The following is a 16788-nucleotide window of genomic DNA, read 5'->3' on the forward strand; positions in this document are numbered from 1 at the left end:
AGGCTCTGCTGATCTTCAGCTTGCCCTCCTCAGCAGCATTATCATCATCAGCAGCAGCAGCACTGTCTTATCTTCTCAGTCTCTACTGTGTAAGAAGTTTGAAAAATCTCACAGACTTCACCTCCTTCCCAGGAAAATTAGTCTGTGTTTTATTTGATCCTTCTGAGTTCTTGAAGCAGTCTCTTCCAGAGCCTCTCAGAGCAAAACTAGGTTCCTCCTTGTAGGTTCCCATACCTCATTGATGGCAAATTCTTATTGGACTGTTGATGTCTGTCTCTAACTTCCTGTGAGGCCCTTGAGTACATGAGCTATCATCCTCGCTGCTTGGCACACTTAGCAGGTGCTCACAGACATATTTTTGAATGAAGTATGAATAGCATACTAGGAAGGAATAGAAGGCCCATGGCATCAGAAAGACATGGCGAAGGCAGAGGTTAGAGCTGGTCCTGTCTGCAAGTGATCATGACAAGCCTTGTGGGAAGGTGGTGTTTAGCTAAGATCCAAAGAATAGGTAGGACTAGAATCTAGCTTCCAAGGAAGGAAGTGGCCTCTGTTCCTCCCGAAAAAGGCACGAGGGAGGTGTAGTTTTGAATTGCCTCTTGTGTGTATGAGAAAATAGCACTAGTGTCAAAAACTGCTGTTGTTCACACATAGGGAATTTTCACTTGGGAAGCGGCCTGCTGCATGGAAACCATTTGACTTGGTGGCTTCACAATATAAAACCATTCCATTGAGGATTCAAATAGGAAGGCAAAACAGAGTAATGGAGTGTGCTTGGTCGTCTCCTGAGCCAAGGAGGCAGCTGAAGGAGCCCTTTTCACAAGTGGGTGAGCTTCAGCAGATTTGCTCTCAGGTCCAGCCCTGAGGATGAGCACGACGTGAGAGGCAGGAGTAACTGACTCCTCATAGCTGGATGCTGTTCTCCTCAAGGAAAATGGCTCTAGACAGCATGGTGTGAGAGGTGACCCAGGTTGACCTCTCTGGGACCTTGTTTAGTCTTCAAGCATAATGAATGCTTTAAGCACTTGACAGGATTAGATGAGATGATGTTTTGAAAAAAAAAATGTCCCAATGCCTGTCTTATGGTAGGCATTGAGCCTGTGTGTTACCATTTTTATTTTAGGGAAGGCACCGTGGACCTGCTGGGCAGTTTTCTTGTGCCTACACACGTCAGCACCAACAGATAAGCTTAATGATGAACTCAAGCTGTACCTTATGTATTTTCTTGAGTGAACTTGGCCAAGTAGCTTAGTTCTCTTAATCTCATTTCAGGGGAACTGAAAATTAATCCAATCCAAGTAATCCAATTTTCATTAATCCAAATCTGATACAATTCTTTCTCTAAAGGGACTGAAGTGTGTGTGTGTGTGTGTGTGTGTGTGTGTTACCCAAGCAAAGTACTTAGTTTCTCATTTCACCAAAGTCTCTGCATAATACCACTTCAGTAGTTGTGATGGAGATGCCGCAAACACGGTACTGTGGTCACAGTCACGCATGCACATGTGCTAAGGGCTAGCATGCAAGCATCTGTCTGTCCCTCCTTTGTCCTTCTTTCTCTCCATCTCTGCACCTCGCCTACAGAGGACCTGCATCTTTTCCCTCCTGGATCCTTTACGGTTTCTCAAGCAGATCTGAAATTCACGCCCAGGACAAAAACTTGCCAATGCACAATACTGAATGAGGTATTCATGAAACAATGAGAAGGGAGCTTCCTCATTATATTTCCAAATACTATAATTCATGTGTATGAAAGTGTGCGCACGGCTAAGCAGAAAGCAGGGATCGTCTGTTGTCGCTGTGGAATCACAAAGAAAAGTTTTGCTTTTCAGAACCGCTCTCTGGGGCGGGGAGATGGTGTAGTTGGTGAGGTGCTTACTGCACAGACGTTAGGACCTGAGTTTGGATCCACAGCACCCACGAGATAAGGCCAGACATGGCTGTGTGTGCCCGCAGTCTCGGTGCTGGGAGGCTGGAGACAAAAGGATTCCTGGGGCCTGGGGGCTGGCTAGTGTCACTGAATCTATGAGCTCCAGGTTCAGTGAGAGACTCTGCCTCAAAAAAATAAGGTATACAGTGATTGAAGATGATACCAGGGCAGACCTCTGGCCTCAGCGTGAATGTGCACACATGTATTTGTACACCCACATGCACATGTGCATACACACACACACACACATGCACACACACACTACTATGCTCAGGAATACAGTCTAATGGGAAAAGTGACCAATTAATCATTACAATTACATTGTAAAGTTAGTGTAAAACCAGGCACTCCTGGCTTCCTAACAATGGAAGACTCAAGGGACTAGCCACTCTCCCCACCATGTCCCTTTGTGTGGGAGGCTCTAGACAACAGGTCCCCTGCCTACCTGCCCATATTTGCATCAGTCCCCCAGCCATGTTACCTGCTGTGAGCTTGTCTCCTGCCTTCGGTGTGCTCTCTGAGCCACTCTGGTGTGTTAGTTCAGTCCATCATTTATCATATGCTTATTTGATCACCCCCTACAGTCCACACATTTTCTTAGTTGCTTCCCTTGACAATAGTCCATTTCCAGAATCCCTAATTTGTTCTATCTCTTCTACCCCTTCATGCAATGGTCAGTGTACTGGAAACCACTGTGCAGACATTTCCATCAAGCTTTCTCAACCTCGCCGTCCTTGTCTCTCCCTTGCCCCTGTCAAAGTTTAAAGGACTTACCTGATGTCAGTGCCTTAGACATCCAGCTGTGCTGCAGCTGTCTGTGTTACTTCTGGCTCTGCAACAGATGTGGATGGAGAAACTCCTGCAGTGTAATGCTGACTTCCAGATGGTGGGTGTGGGGGGAAAAGAAGGTGTGACAACAGGAGGGAGGCCTCAGGAAGTGGGTGACAGGAGGCAGCAGACAGGTCGTGGGCAGAGGAGCTAAATGATGGGTGGTAGAAGGAGGGAGGCTGAAGGAAGGGAGGGAGGGAGGGAAGGAGGAATTGGTGTGTGTCTTGTAATAGAAACGGACACAGAGTTTACAATTAACAAAACAACTGTCTGCGTATTTATTCTAAACACGGAGCACTCTTAGTATGCTTAACAGATTTATCTCCGTATAAATAAGTACTATATTAGTTTTGTTAGCTTGCCACTAAAATTGGCTACTGCTGTATGGGTCCAGATGACCTATAATTACAGGTTTATGATATGAATAATCATGAACTTGAGTACTTAAATTATAGAAATTAAATGATACTCTATTTGCCCTGTTTATTTTCCTGGACCTTTAATTATTCGTTCAGATTGTAATATGCACAAAGATACTTTGTAGTTTGTTATTAGCAAAGCTCTGTGCCAAGGAAGTTTTCAGACAACCTTTAATGTTTGGGACATGTAAATAACTATAAATCAAATGCACAGTTCTCTGTGATTTTCAGAAAAAGTCAATTAGTTGATCATTCTAAATTAGAAAGTATCTTCAGGGCTTCTTATTTTCATGTGGGTCAAGTATGCTATTTATGTAATTCAAGTGCAGACACCTGATGACTGTAAAGCTCTTACTTAACTGTAAGCTTTTGTTCAGTATTGAAAATTTAAGAGTTTTTATTACTACATATTAATTATATACAATAATGGGTCTCACCAGTGTGTTTTCATGTGTGTATATAATATATTTTGATGACATTTATCCCCATTAATATCTCTCATTCCACTGGGTGTTTTTGGATATATGAACTAATGAGTTTATTAGGCTTATTTATAGGGCACCAGTTTAGTCTTTCATGTATAGAAGAGTCCACGTGCCGGGGGCAGTGATGGAGCTCAAGCACCTCGCTCCTGTCTTGACAGACACAGTGGATACCCTATGTGGTTAGTTCTGGCCCAGGGCGGCATTCCTTCACTTTCAGTGTTAACTAACAAGTTAGCACTGAACACAGCTCAACCATTAAGCCTAAGGACTGGAAAATGTTTCTAATTCTAAGGATAAATAAGGAGGACTTGATGCTATCTACAGACTCCCTCAGAAAAGCCATTTATTCTAATTATTCATCCATATACTCTTGGAACATTTGGTCCCTTTTAATGAATATGCCCTTGAGGAACTTCTAGTCAAAAAACAAAGAGACAGCTAAAAACAATGAACGGGTGTGATTAAGCGCCATGACAGCGGTGTACAGAGGTGGAGGGTGATGAGGTGGATACTCTGAGCGTGCTGAAGGATTCCATGTCACTGCAACTGTGAGAATACGGCGAGGGTCCAGGATGGCGTGGATAGCAACAGTGAGAACAGACACAGGCACAGAGCAGGCAGGGAGTTCCCATGCACAGCAGCTAAGTAGCAGCCCCTGTGTGAAAGACCCCAGCCGGCTCTGTGCTGGGCACTGGCCTCAAGGAGGGATCCTGGAAGACAGAGATAATTGCACATCTACCAGGGCTGATTCCTGATAGGACTGAGGACACTCATTAATGGAGGACACATGGGCCTTGCCAACAGAGGAACTGCTGAGAACTCCCTTGTTGACTGGGGAAGGCTCCCTCTTCCTCTCCTCCCTCTCCCTCTCCCTCTCTTTCTTATCCCTCTCCCTCTCCTCCCTCTCCCCTTCTCTCCCCCTCTTCCCCTCTCTCTTCTTCTTCTCCCTCTCCTCCCTCTTCCTCTCTCCTCCCTCTCCCTCCCTCCCTCTCCCTCCCTCCCTCTCTCCTCCTTCTCTCTCTCTCTCTCTCCCTCTTTTCCCTCTCCCTCCCTCTCCCTGTCTCCCCCCCCTCATTCTTTCTAATGGTTAATGATCATGTGGGAAAGGACCCAAGAGTTTCTGGTTTCCCCATTCTCCCTTTGAAAGGACTCTATTGAAGTCTGTACTGTAACGTATTTGCTATCTCAGGGTTTCAAACAACCTTGAGACTTCATTGTTGACACCTTTCACTATTGGTTAGAGGCCAGGGAATGAATAGGAAGGAAAGAGGCATTCCAGGTCATGAGGTGAGCTGAGAAAGTAGAGAAGTGGATCTCTCCAGCCCACAGAGAAAGAGTGTTGAGCCCAGTAGCTGGTAGACACCAAACTAATGATATAACTTCTTAATTTTCATATTCTCAATACTGTTGCTGAGACTCTTTGTTTCCTCTCACAGATGTTGATCCTGTCTCAGAATATTGCCAAGCTGGAGGCCCAGGTTGAAAAGGTCACCAGGGAGAAGACTGCAGCTGTCAGTCACTTAGAGGAAATTCAGAACCACATTGCATCTCAGGAAATGGATGTCACAAAGGTCCGAGAAATTTTTGGTTTAATAATTGGCTTAAGTACGTGTTTTCTTAGAAAACCTTTTTCTTTTAAATTTATTTATTTTTTTATTATTGTATGTGTGTTATGTGTATGTGTGTGGTGTGGTTATGTGTATGTATGTATTGTATATGTATGTGGTATGGTGTGGTGTGTGTGTTATGTGTGTGTTTGTGTGCGGTATGATATGTGTGTGTTATATGTGTATATGGTGTGTGTGTGGTGTGTGTATATGTGGTGTATGTGTGTGTGTGCATGTTGTGTGGTATGCATGTGTGTGCTGTATACAGGCACACACACACACACACACACACACACCGTGGTACTCCTATGGACATCAGAGTCAATTTTCTCTTTCCACCGTGAGATCTACCTCTGGTTTTCAGACCCTGTGAGCAATCTCATCACATTGAAACCATTTTTCTTTTCTTTTTCTTTTTTTGCTTTTATTTTTCCCCTCTGTGTAGCCTGGGATTCAGAAGTCCAGCCTGGCTCTGCCTCCCAAGTGCTGAGATTAATGGTATGGGCCCCTGAAACTACTTTTCTTATTATCCAAAGCTCCATATGTCATTAGAAAGAAGTTTGGAATACAAAGTCTTTTTATTTCAAGGATAGTAAAGGTTACTTTAGTGAGTCTATCAACAGCCATTACTATAATCGCCTCTTCCTCTGTCCTTACTTTATGGTACTGAAAATCCAAAGCTAATTTGTAGCAAAAAAATCAATTGGCAAAGACAGACTTGTGAATAGTTCTATTTAATTGTTGAATCTTTAACAAAACTTGCCTGTCTAAGTTAGTTAGCAAGGAGTGACTCTTTCTCTGTAGATCGTATGAGCCTGGTCTTTCCAATAACTACTTAAAGCATGGGTTGGCTGGATAGAAGAAGTCTCCTCCTCTCTCTTCTGTTTCACATCTACTTTTAAAATCAACATTTTCTATTAAATTCTTAACTTTATCTTATATTTGGCATATTCTTATTTTATTGATTAAGTTATATATTCGTGCCTTGGGCCTCTCTGACCAGTGAAGTGAGAACTAAAACATGTAGTGGTTTCAATTGATTTATTTTAAGAAATACTAGTTTGTCTGGATTTCAAGTAAATCCCTTGACCAGTAAGAAAGCAAATATTTCCAAACATAATATATAAATGAAATCAATTCATTCTTTATCACTAAATTTATAGGTAATATTATAATATAATAATATATCTCCTTAAATTTTGATACATTTTATTCTATTGTTGTTTTAAATTAATTAATCATAATTAATTTTAGCTTTTACACTAATTTATACTTATGCAATTTACAAAAGGAGCTATTTCTCTTCTCTCTCTAATTCTCCATTTACTTCCATATGTCTGTCTGGAGACAGGGATGCAGATGGTCTGTAGAAGAATGGACACACAGGTTTGGGGATGGAAGCCATGGCACTTGTTTGTGGTTCCTTGTAATATAAGACACCTTTTAATGAAGTGTAGTGGTGGAAAAAAATGAGTTTGTCTCCACAGCTGCCCAACAGGACTCAGACTTCAGAGAGTGACACATTAGACTAAGTGACTTTGAGAAAGCCTCCAATCCTCAGATGATAATTCCACCTCAGTAGAATGCCTAGACTTACTTACAAGGTTTGTTGTAGATGAATACAGTAAGCAATGAGCTGAAAGGACTAAGAAAGTGAGAGTTAAAATTAAAGAATGAAGTGACTTTTAGAGGACTCGACTCAGACATTTCTCATGGAGTACATTTAGATAAAGTCTGTTTTTCACCATTGAGAACTTGTTATTTTTCTGATGATATAAATTGAAAGTTGTCCACTTCATCTGTACACCTATTGAAGCCAAACAGTTTGGAACAGGTTATTTAGCATTTTAAGTTTATAGTGTTTTGAAGAATCAACTCTCATGCATTACAGATAGACTTGTGTATGGTGTGAGCATTTCTGATGCCCCTGGAGCAGCATTGTTGTCTGTGCTTCTGTCTTGTCATAGCTTTGAAACTCTGGTGCTTTTATTGTTTCTAGAGAGCTTTTTATCTGAGCAAAGGGAGGCATATAGGTTACATACTTTACTATAGTTTAATATCTCAAGAACAACAAAACTTTTCAAAGCTTCTAAAACTCATTTTTGAAGAAATGCCAAATTGAAAAGTTTCCGGCAGGAATAACCATTAGATAACTTGCAACCATTAAAAGGCAGATTTGGAAGTCGGAGAAAGTGTTGTGATGTAACTCCACTTTCTACAGGTTCTCAGTTATAGCAAAGGCTCATCATTTCCTTATTTAGATTTTCCTGATAATTCTATTTCTCAAATATGTTTCTCCGTGTGAGTGACCTGGACTAAAGAAAAGTAAATTACATACAGAATAGTTTGCAACATTTTAAAGGTGTTATATATATTATTTAATAATATCACAGTTATTTCACTTGTAATGTATATTTCCTCCTATGTAGATGGCTACAGTTATAGTTGTAGCGCATGCTCAAAGCCAGCATATGACTTTTACCAGAAGTTATTTTATGGTATTTAGGTCACATTGCACACCTACACCAGTGTGGCTAATGCTGGCTATATGGTTCATAATAAATGCTGGTATTGTATACCTGAACATCAACAATATAGTTTATTAGCAAAAAATGTCCTCATAAAAATTTTCTTAAAATCTTAGCTGAAGTTTTTTAAAAGATATTTTATAATATAGAGAGAATGACCATCTGTGTGAATAATAACAAACTTGAACTGTTTTAATTACTGATTTTAGCTAGTGTGGTTTCAGATGGTAGTGCCTTTCGTTGAAAATATTCATTTGAAACTATTTTATATAATATAATCCTGAAAATTAACTTCTATTCCTTAGTTATACATTGCATTATTTTATAGTTTCTGATTGATTTTGAGAGGGGAATGAATGTACATTGTGGCATTAATGCACAACTTGAAGGAATAAGTTTCCTCATTCCAGGCATGACCTTTAGATCAACTCAGGCAATCAAACTTGGTGGCAAACATCGCTACCTGTTGAGCCATTTCTCAATGCTTCCTTATATGGCCTCCAAAATCTTAAACCATATTCAATAGTCTTAGAAAAGTTTTGGTGTACTTTATCTGTGTGTCCTCTAGGGGGCACCAAAGGATCTAATTGTAGATATTTCTCTGCTGATTCCAGAGGCTACTGATCTGTTTTTACAATCTAACAGGTGTGTGGAGAAATGCGCTTTCAGTTGAATAAAACCAAAATGGAGAAGGATGAGGTGGAAAAGGAACACAGAGAATACAAAGCAAAGTCTCACAAGGATCTTGAAATGAAAGACCAGGTAAGGAAGAAAACTGGCACAGTCAGCTGTTAAGCTGTTAGTAACATGTTTTCTGAAGTTGGTGTGGTTTTATCCCTAAGGCACTTACTTCTCTTATAATGTTTCTAACTAATGTAAGGACCCAGTTCATACTATTAAAAGAATTTCATTTATAGACGCCTGACATGAAGTAGTGAGAATCAACTGCTTGCATATGAAATTCCAATTTGACAGTTCATAAATATACATTTGGATATGTATCTATTACTTAGAAAAAGTTTTAAAAAATGTTCTAATGCACAGTTTGAACCTAAAATATACGTACATAAAGTTCTTGAAAGATGCCAACTTGCATCCAATTTTAAATGAGAAACTTTAAAATTTGTAAGATGAGATGAGTTGATATGTAAATATGTCAATCAAATTGATTGTTGGCAGAGTTGGACCAGTTTTAACTAAGATAGCCATGAATCTGTGTGCTCAGGAAGCCTAAATACAGTGAAACTAGAAATGTTAGGGAAAATGCTACTCGCTTCAATTTCAGTTTGAACAGATGTTTTATGTTATAACTCTGTTGAGATTGTATAGATACTGCAATTTTAATTGACTCTGGGGGAAGCTTTTAAAGAGAAAGTTCTGGCAGATTGACTTTTGATGTTCTATTTTTATGTTACGTTATAGGCCATTGAAGGTTTGCATTCTTTACAGCCAAGAAAAGCAGATTGTGTATTCTATTAAAATAATATGACTGAGGTATCAGTATCAATAATTTAGAGATATCCATACAGTTCAGAAGTAGGTGACTCCAGATAATTTTACAACATATTTCTAAGCAAGGCTTTCTATCATATTTTCAACATATTTTCCCTTTCAAGCCGTCAGCTGTTGATGACAAATGACATAAATGCAATGGGGAAAGTATTAAATATGGAAGTGCTAATGAAGCCCTGTGAAGAATACTTCAAATCACAGCCGAAACCCAGACAACCAGAACAAAAGTAGTTTTTATATGAGTAGATGCAAACTTTATGATGAGTTCTACATCTTAGAAGATCTTTTCATATTAGCATGTGGTGATTTTATTTTGTCCAGTTGGGGGCGTCCCTGATAGTAGAATGGAAAGTTCCCTCAGTCGAGGATTGAAAGCCTAGGGCTACTAAGCACGTGGAGTGCTCTCTCCCTTCTGATATCCTACAGGGTTTAGCAGTCAGGTTGGCACACTCTGCAATATTAAATATCTTTTGAGTTATTATACAGAACTACAGAAGTAGAATATTTCCTACTAATAGAACACAGAAGCAAAGCGTTTGGGGATGATTTAGAATCACATTATCATGTTTTAGCAATACAAAAAACAAAACAAAACCCTACAGTAACAAGAGTGAGTTTCTTAGGAAATGAATAACCTAGTTTAAATCCCTTCTAGTGTCTGTTACTTTAGCATGCTGTCTTCTTAATCAGCCCATAATGCTACAAAGGCTGAAACTGAAGGAAAGAGTCTGTGTTCCCTGGTGGACCGAAATACTAAGTTTCTCTAGTCATCTTTAGTGGTGCCATTTCGGTGAAGCTGTACCCTCGGGGAGGACCCAGTTTGTAGCAGTAAACCTGTGAGTGTGAGGAGAGGTTTGCATGCTCCTGTTTTTTCCTGGAACAGAATGTGAGGAGAGCTTGTAGGTGCTCTTTGTAACTGGTTTGTACTGAACAGACAGTTTCAGACGTAGTCGCTTCTCATTCCCTGGGTGATTTGGAGCAGCAAAGCAGCAGTTGTTCTTTGGTCTCTCAGCCATGACCTGACCTTCTGTCTGTAAGACCGAAGAGCTATTTAGCTTGGCCACCATCTGCACCCAGGAGAGAAATTTACATTTAGCTTTGAAAAGCTGGACATGTCAAGCACTTATCTGCAATACCTACCATGATATGAAACATATTTAATTTTAAAGCCTTGTGTATCATACAGTCATCATAACCAGGAGACTGTCTCTTGGGTTGCAAACAGGTATTCCCCATAATGCATCATTTTATTCATATTTTAGCTAATCTGGCCACTTGATAGGTTTTGAAAGTAGGTGGGAAACTGAGATGGAATGTGGTGAGCACAAGAGCCTCTTTGATGTATACACAGCCGGGCAAATGCTTGACCACTGGAATGATTTTCCTCACGACCTGAGCCTTGACTCTGGCATAATTAGAAAGAAAGGTTAGAGGGGGAACAATGGCTGTCTCTTCCGCCCACTTTCTTCTTTTCTTCTTATATTGTGTCAGGACCCATGGGTGAATTACCCTTCCCATCAGCTCTTTTGTATCGCTCCGGCTTGGAGAGCTGCTGTCAGTCTCAGGGGCTGCTTCTGCACCACGGAAAACAAAAGGCATTTTGTGTGCAGATTGGGAACTTTGTGCCTTGATTTATTTTCTTTTTTTTCTTCTTTCCTTTCTTTGCTTCTTATTACTTTCTTTTTTTTTATAAACATCAGGTACACACACACATACACACACACACACACACACACACCATCATGGGAACTTAAAAGCATATGAGACAAAAGGAACATTATAAACAACCTGTGCATTTCCAGCACTTAGATTCAGTGTGTGTCAATCTTGTCCCACCAGTTCACAGTTTTTTTCTTAACTTCACCTCATTATCATATTTTTCCATCTTATTTTCTAGTTTTCCTTTCTCATTGTCTTCCTCTACCTCCTCTCCTTTCACAAAAATATTTAAAACAGATCTCAGATATTTATTATTTTACCTACAAATACGTTATTGAAGGAAAGGCTCATATTATCATATTGTTACTTTGAAGAATATTAACAATAATTACTAGCAAATAACATGAAGCTTATGTTGACATTTCTTTATCTCAAAAAGTGTTTTGCAGTTGGTTTATTCCAAAATGTAGAGCAGGTGTGTCTTTGTCTGTTCAAATGGTGCAGTACTGTCCTCTTTAAAAGTAAGTGAAAAGGACACTTGGTAAGCATGTTAGCTTTCTTTATTAGGTTTCCCTCTGAAGGCTTTGTGCTCCGTACTGTGCCGGTCGCCCTGCCAGAGCTGCAACTTCGAACTCTGATGCACTGTGAGCATGTGGCTGGGGTGCGCCTTTGTGTCTTCTCACGTTCCAGAAGGGGCCAGAGACTCTGAAATGCAAACTGCATTATTTCAGAGTCCTGTATTTAAGGTTCAGGAACTTTCAGGAAACTCTGGCTACATTACAGGGTTAGCTCATTTGAAATGAAAGATGCATCTTTGGAATTTTCTTTGTTAGTTTTGAATTAAATAATTGAGTCTCAAAGATATTTCTTTGTTGCCTCTCGCCTTTGATCAGGGTCCAGGGCAAGTAAAAAATAGAAAAGAGAAATGTGTTGATAAAGGTACTATCATAGCAGGCTTTGCTCTCCTTATTCTTCAGTCTCTTGTGCTCCTCCTTTTCTTCCTCCTTCCCCCAATCATCGTATTTTAAATTTGTTATGTAACTTAGAGATGTATATAGCACAAGGGTACATATAGAGGTGGATGGGGAGGCAGGATCCAGAGAGGCCAGAGCAGCTGAGGAAGCTTTCGTTGTCTGTCTGAGCTCTGAAGCTGCGAATGATAGCTTAGGAGAGTGTTCTGAGAGTAGGGCACACTGACAGACTATGGTGATGGGAGACCCTACCAGAGTATTTCATTGGTTTTGGTTTTGTGACTTGCTTTTGCGTCGAAGAGGTAGATGAAGCAATGTGTACTGTACTACACAAAGTTAATGGGCGTGTGGTAGAATGAAAGAAGCCACTTTCGAGGGGCATCTGTAAAGCCTGGTGCCCGTTGAATAGTGAAAAAAAATGTGGAATTAAACAAGATAGCAAAGAATATAGTCTGAGAGACTGCTTTGAAAAGTGTGGCACATTGAAGTTATCCAGGTTCTGGAAGGCAGCAGAGTTGGGAAAGCAGAATTTGCCTTTGTTCCTTTTGATGACCATAACAGAGCTGATAAATGTTGTTCAGAAATACCACACTGCCAGTGAACGTAATTGTGAAGTGAGAAGGGCTCTTTGTAAACAAGAGATGCAGTCTGCTGATCACAGAGAGGTTGGGGAGCTGGGCCTTCCTACTTAATGGAGGAAACCTGGGCGTTGGGGGGTCGTGGTGGTAGTTTTGGTTGTGGTTAGAGACCTTGGTGGAAAAGAAGGCTATGGTGGCAGAGGTGGTAGTTATGGAGGTCGATACAATGTACTTAGAGATGATGGTGACAGCTATGGTGGTAATCCTGGCTATAGATAGAGGAGACCGTGGCGGTGGTGGACCAGGATATGGAAACCAAGGTGGTGGATATGGTGGTGGAGGAGGGTGTGGTGGGATTATGATGGAGAGAATTTTTGGTGGAAGTAACTCTGGTGGTGGAGTAAAGTATAATGACTTTGAAAATTATGATGGACAACAGCTATCAAATTGTGGGTCCATGAAGGGGGCAGGGTTGGTGGAGGATGCCCAGGCAATCCCTATGGTGACAGCTATGGATCTGGCGGTCGAAGTGGTGGATCTGCTGGCAGAAGGTCTAGCAAACAGCAGAAAATGGCTATAGTTCTAAAGAAGGTGGAGTTGCCAGGAAAGCTGCAGGTTACTTCGAGACAGCCGTCCCAAATGCAAGACAAACTATAAGGATCAGCCTCAGAGGGAGCCACGGTCCATAGTCAGAAACATCTGCAGCTTCAACGGGAGGCCCTCTTGTTCACAACTGTCATAGCATGGTTTGCAAAACATTATTAATTAATGTAGTGCAGTGACAGATATGCGTTTCTGAGGTCAGTTATCTCCTGTTGCTTTATCTTCTCCCCCTACCCCCTTGTTATACCAAATATATTGCCTTACAAATTGCTGTATAGTGGTGGTACCAGAAATAAAAAATTTAAGGAATGTTTAACTTCAGAACAAAACCAGTGCTCGCCATGCCTGGCACTTTCTGGTTTCTGGGATCAAATTCCTGTTCTCACCCTGTTCAGCAAGTGCTTTCCTGACTGATTGCCCACCGTCCCAACCCCTATCCCCCATCATCCCCCCTCCTCAGGTTTTTCCAGTCACCCTGTGCAGAGTAGTGTGGGAGTCACTCTCCTTTATCCTAAAGGGAGCAGAAAGCTTTATGCTGAAGCTTAGGGCATGGATAGCCGCCTCTGTGTCCTGTCCTGTTACATGTATGTGTGTGTACATCCCAGCAGCCCAAGTTCTTATCTAGGCTCCTGCTGGGGACAAAGACAATACAGATCACCAGCCCCCCCCCCCCCCCCCCCACTTAGAGGACCTGTTTCCTTCCACCCAAGTGCAGGTCCCAGCAGTAGTTAGGCTGGGACAAGGCAGGGACTGGAGGAGAACACATTTCTGAGAACCGTTCCAGGGCTGAAGTGACAGGGAAAGACTTCCACAGAGGTGAACTGAAGGTTCATTGTCCCATCAGACTGTCCCAAGATAAAAGTCACTAAAACTTGTGAGACATTGATCAAGTACCAGGCCCTTCTTTGTTATTTCTGGTTTTGTGAAGTAAGGTCTCACCATGTAGCCCAGGCTAGTCTGGAACTTTCTATGCTCTGTATCCCAGGCTCTTCTCAACTCAGGATCTCACTCAGCTAGCTACAAGGGCTTTTCAAAGTGTCCTGTGGGACTGCATTGAGAACATGGTATTAACACATGCCTGGCATGCTCCCACCTGATGCCAGTATTCCTTGTAGCAGAAAAGAGTTAGCCAATGGAGACCCATTCAAGCTCTGCTTCTGCCTAATTTCACAAGTGAAGTTTTATGAAAACATGAACAATACTTAAGCGTTCCATTTGCTTCCTTCCTGAGTGGGGCACAGCAGTTAAGAGCACGTGTTGTTCTCGCAGGAGACTGCTGTTAAGTTCCTAGCACCAGCGCTGGAAGCGCTTGACCTCCTGTAACTCCAGCTCCAGGGTGTCCAACACCCCTGGCCTCTTCTGAAGCTTACAATGACATGCACACTCACCTGCCTACAGACACTTAGTTACAGTAGTACAAACAGATCTTTAAAAAGATCAGAGCTGAGAAGGTGCGGTAGAGACCACAGAGCCCACAAAACCCGGATATTATCATGATTTCTAACCTTTCTAGGAAGAGTTTGCCAGCCCTTCTCTGAGGGCTGTATTACTAGAATTCTGTATTACTAGAATGCCTTACTGGGGAGCATCACCACTGAATTATAACTTACTGCAATTTACTGGTCTTAGAATAGTCATAAAACAATGCATGCTATATCCCTGCTCCCTTGAATATTTAGTAGCACTTCCAGGTGAGCACGTGGTGACTGTGTCTACATTTTATTAGTGGCTCATGGCACAATGACGACATGTGGCTTAGATGAAAGTGTGAATCCAGCATTATTATTTCTTTACAATTTTCCTTATAGGTTACTATAAATTTTATTTTTTAGAAGTAAGAAAGTGGGCATGGCTTTTCTCAGTTGCATACATATGGTATATCTTGGGGATGATACTTAACAGTGAGTAGGAAGCATGGAATAGCTCAAAGTCCTTCATGAAGTAATCAAAGCCAATACTTAAGAGTATGGTTGCATACACAAAAACATCAAAATTTATGCTTGGAAAAATTAGAGAGGAAAAAAGGCTTTAAAAGTTGCTCTTAGCCAGCATGAGTCAGCATTTTAGAACTGAAATTATGCATGGAGTGTGTCACTGCAGGAATTACTTCATAAAATCAGTTTATTAGATATTTGGAGGAAATCTATTTGATGCAAAGAGACCAAACTAAACCCTGCAGCTCCTAAAAGTCAGGCTTTTTTAAGACCAGAGAAATACAAATAAAGGAAGGTTGGCAAGTTGGAAACCCTGTGTCGGAGTTTTCAGGGTTTGGACTGATTCTTTCTAGGAGGATCTGATCTCGATGTTTAATGTGGAAAGTCAGGAGTGCAGCAGTTTAATTACTGTGACGGGTGGCGCACAGTTAGTAAGATTTTCCTGTCTATAGGAAGATTGGAATCGACTCTTACAGTGGGCCATGGAATGAGCTACCCTGAAATAGTTTTCTTTTCTTTTATAGAGTAACAGTGTGATGTGCCTCAAGACCTAGATTGTGGGCCTCTGGAGCGCACTATGTAATTCTGGGAACACTGAGCCATAGACCGATGAGTCTGTTGGAAGTGGGTAACTGCAGTGTTTGTCTTTTCTACTTGTGACATTAGCACCTACAGATTAGAGGAAATCTCTTGCAGCTCTCTCTTCTCTCTGAAGCTGTACACTCTGTTCAGCAGCCTGAGATAATGGTGAAGTCTGAGAGCTAGACTTCAGAGACTTATCCAGCTACCACCTGCCATCACACTTCTCCCTCTACCGAGTGCCTGGGAGGGGGCCACATGGGCATGGCTTTGGTGCATACAGTCACGTGGTCCTGGTGATGACAGCACCGCTTGCCATCTTCTTCAAGCTCTCTTTCAGCACTGTAGTCTTACACATTCCTGTCCCCTCTCCTCTGTCATACTGCACAGCTGGCGGGGGTATGGCTTACCCAGACCAGATTACTAGACTCTGGGGTAAATAACTGCAAGTCCAGGTCCTGCCCTTGGGGAGTTTATATTCTAGCCAGGGACTCAGAATCCGCATTTGAGCATGCCGTAAGAATACTTGCAAAGCAGCATATCGACAAGTGCAAATTAATGTAGTGTGAACTTCACGCTGGCTGCAGCCCACGAGGGAGAATCTGGTTCCACGTGTGCGATGTAATAAAGCTTCCCTAAGTATGCCCTCAAGCGCTGTTCAGCATACTTAGAGAAATTTGTGTTCCTAGCACAGCCTAACTGAGATTTCTGAGAAAATTCTTCAACCTAGCGTCTGTCTAATAAGCCTCTGTCTTTTGTTCTTATCCTGGGTGATGCCCGGGTACAAAATAGAATTCATTGGATTATGCAGATAATCTAGCATATCTCTACTTAATAAAGCTCTTAAAGTATTGAGCTTATTTTTCTAAAGCACGAAGCCAAATAAGGTTTTCATTTAAGTCAACCCTATGTTGGTAAAAATCACAAAATTGGCCATAAAAAAGTAAATGTGTGCTTTTGCTTTGTCGTCACAGAAATGCAACTTCAGGTCAGTGTGGCGGGGACAGCAGGTCAGTGTGGCGGGGACAGCAGGTCAGTGTGGCGGGGACAGCAGGTCAGTGTGGCGGGGACAGCAGGTCAGTGTGGCGGGAACAGCAGGCCAGTGTGGCGGGGAACAGCAGGCCAGTGTGGCGGGGACAGCAGGTCAGTGTGGCGGGG

At 41.7% G+C, this 16788-nt stretch overlaps 1 protein-coding gene across 3 annotated transcripts in view; it reads left to right on the plus strand.

The window, feature by feature from the left end:
- The window catches only part of Sdccag8 (serologically defined colon cancer antigen 8), a 193913-nt gene that overhangs the window by 47613 nt on the left and 129512 nt on the right, over nucleotides 1–16788 (plus strand). For all 3 annotated transcript variants that reach the window (XM_029481038.1, XM_021162638.2, XM_021162554.2), the window contains exons 11-12: nucleotides 5096–5230; nucleotides 8440–8556. In XM_029481038.1, the coding sequence (XP_029336898.1) occupies nucleotides 5096–5230; nucleotides 8440–8556 (252 nt within the window). The remainder of the gene's footprint in view (nucleotides 1–5095; nucleotides 5231–8439; nucleotides 8557–16788) is intronic.

Source organism: Mus caroli, chromosome 1 (assembly GCF_900094665.2).
Source record: "Mus caroli chromosome 1, CAROLI_EIJ_v1.1, whole genome shotgun sequence".
NCBI lineage: Eukaryota > Metazoa > Chordata > Mammalia > Rodentia > Muridae > Mus > Mus caroli.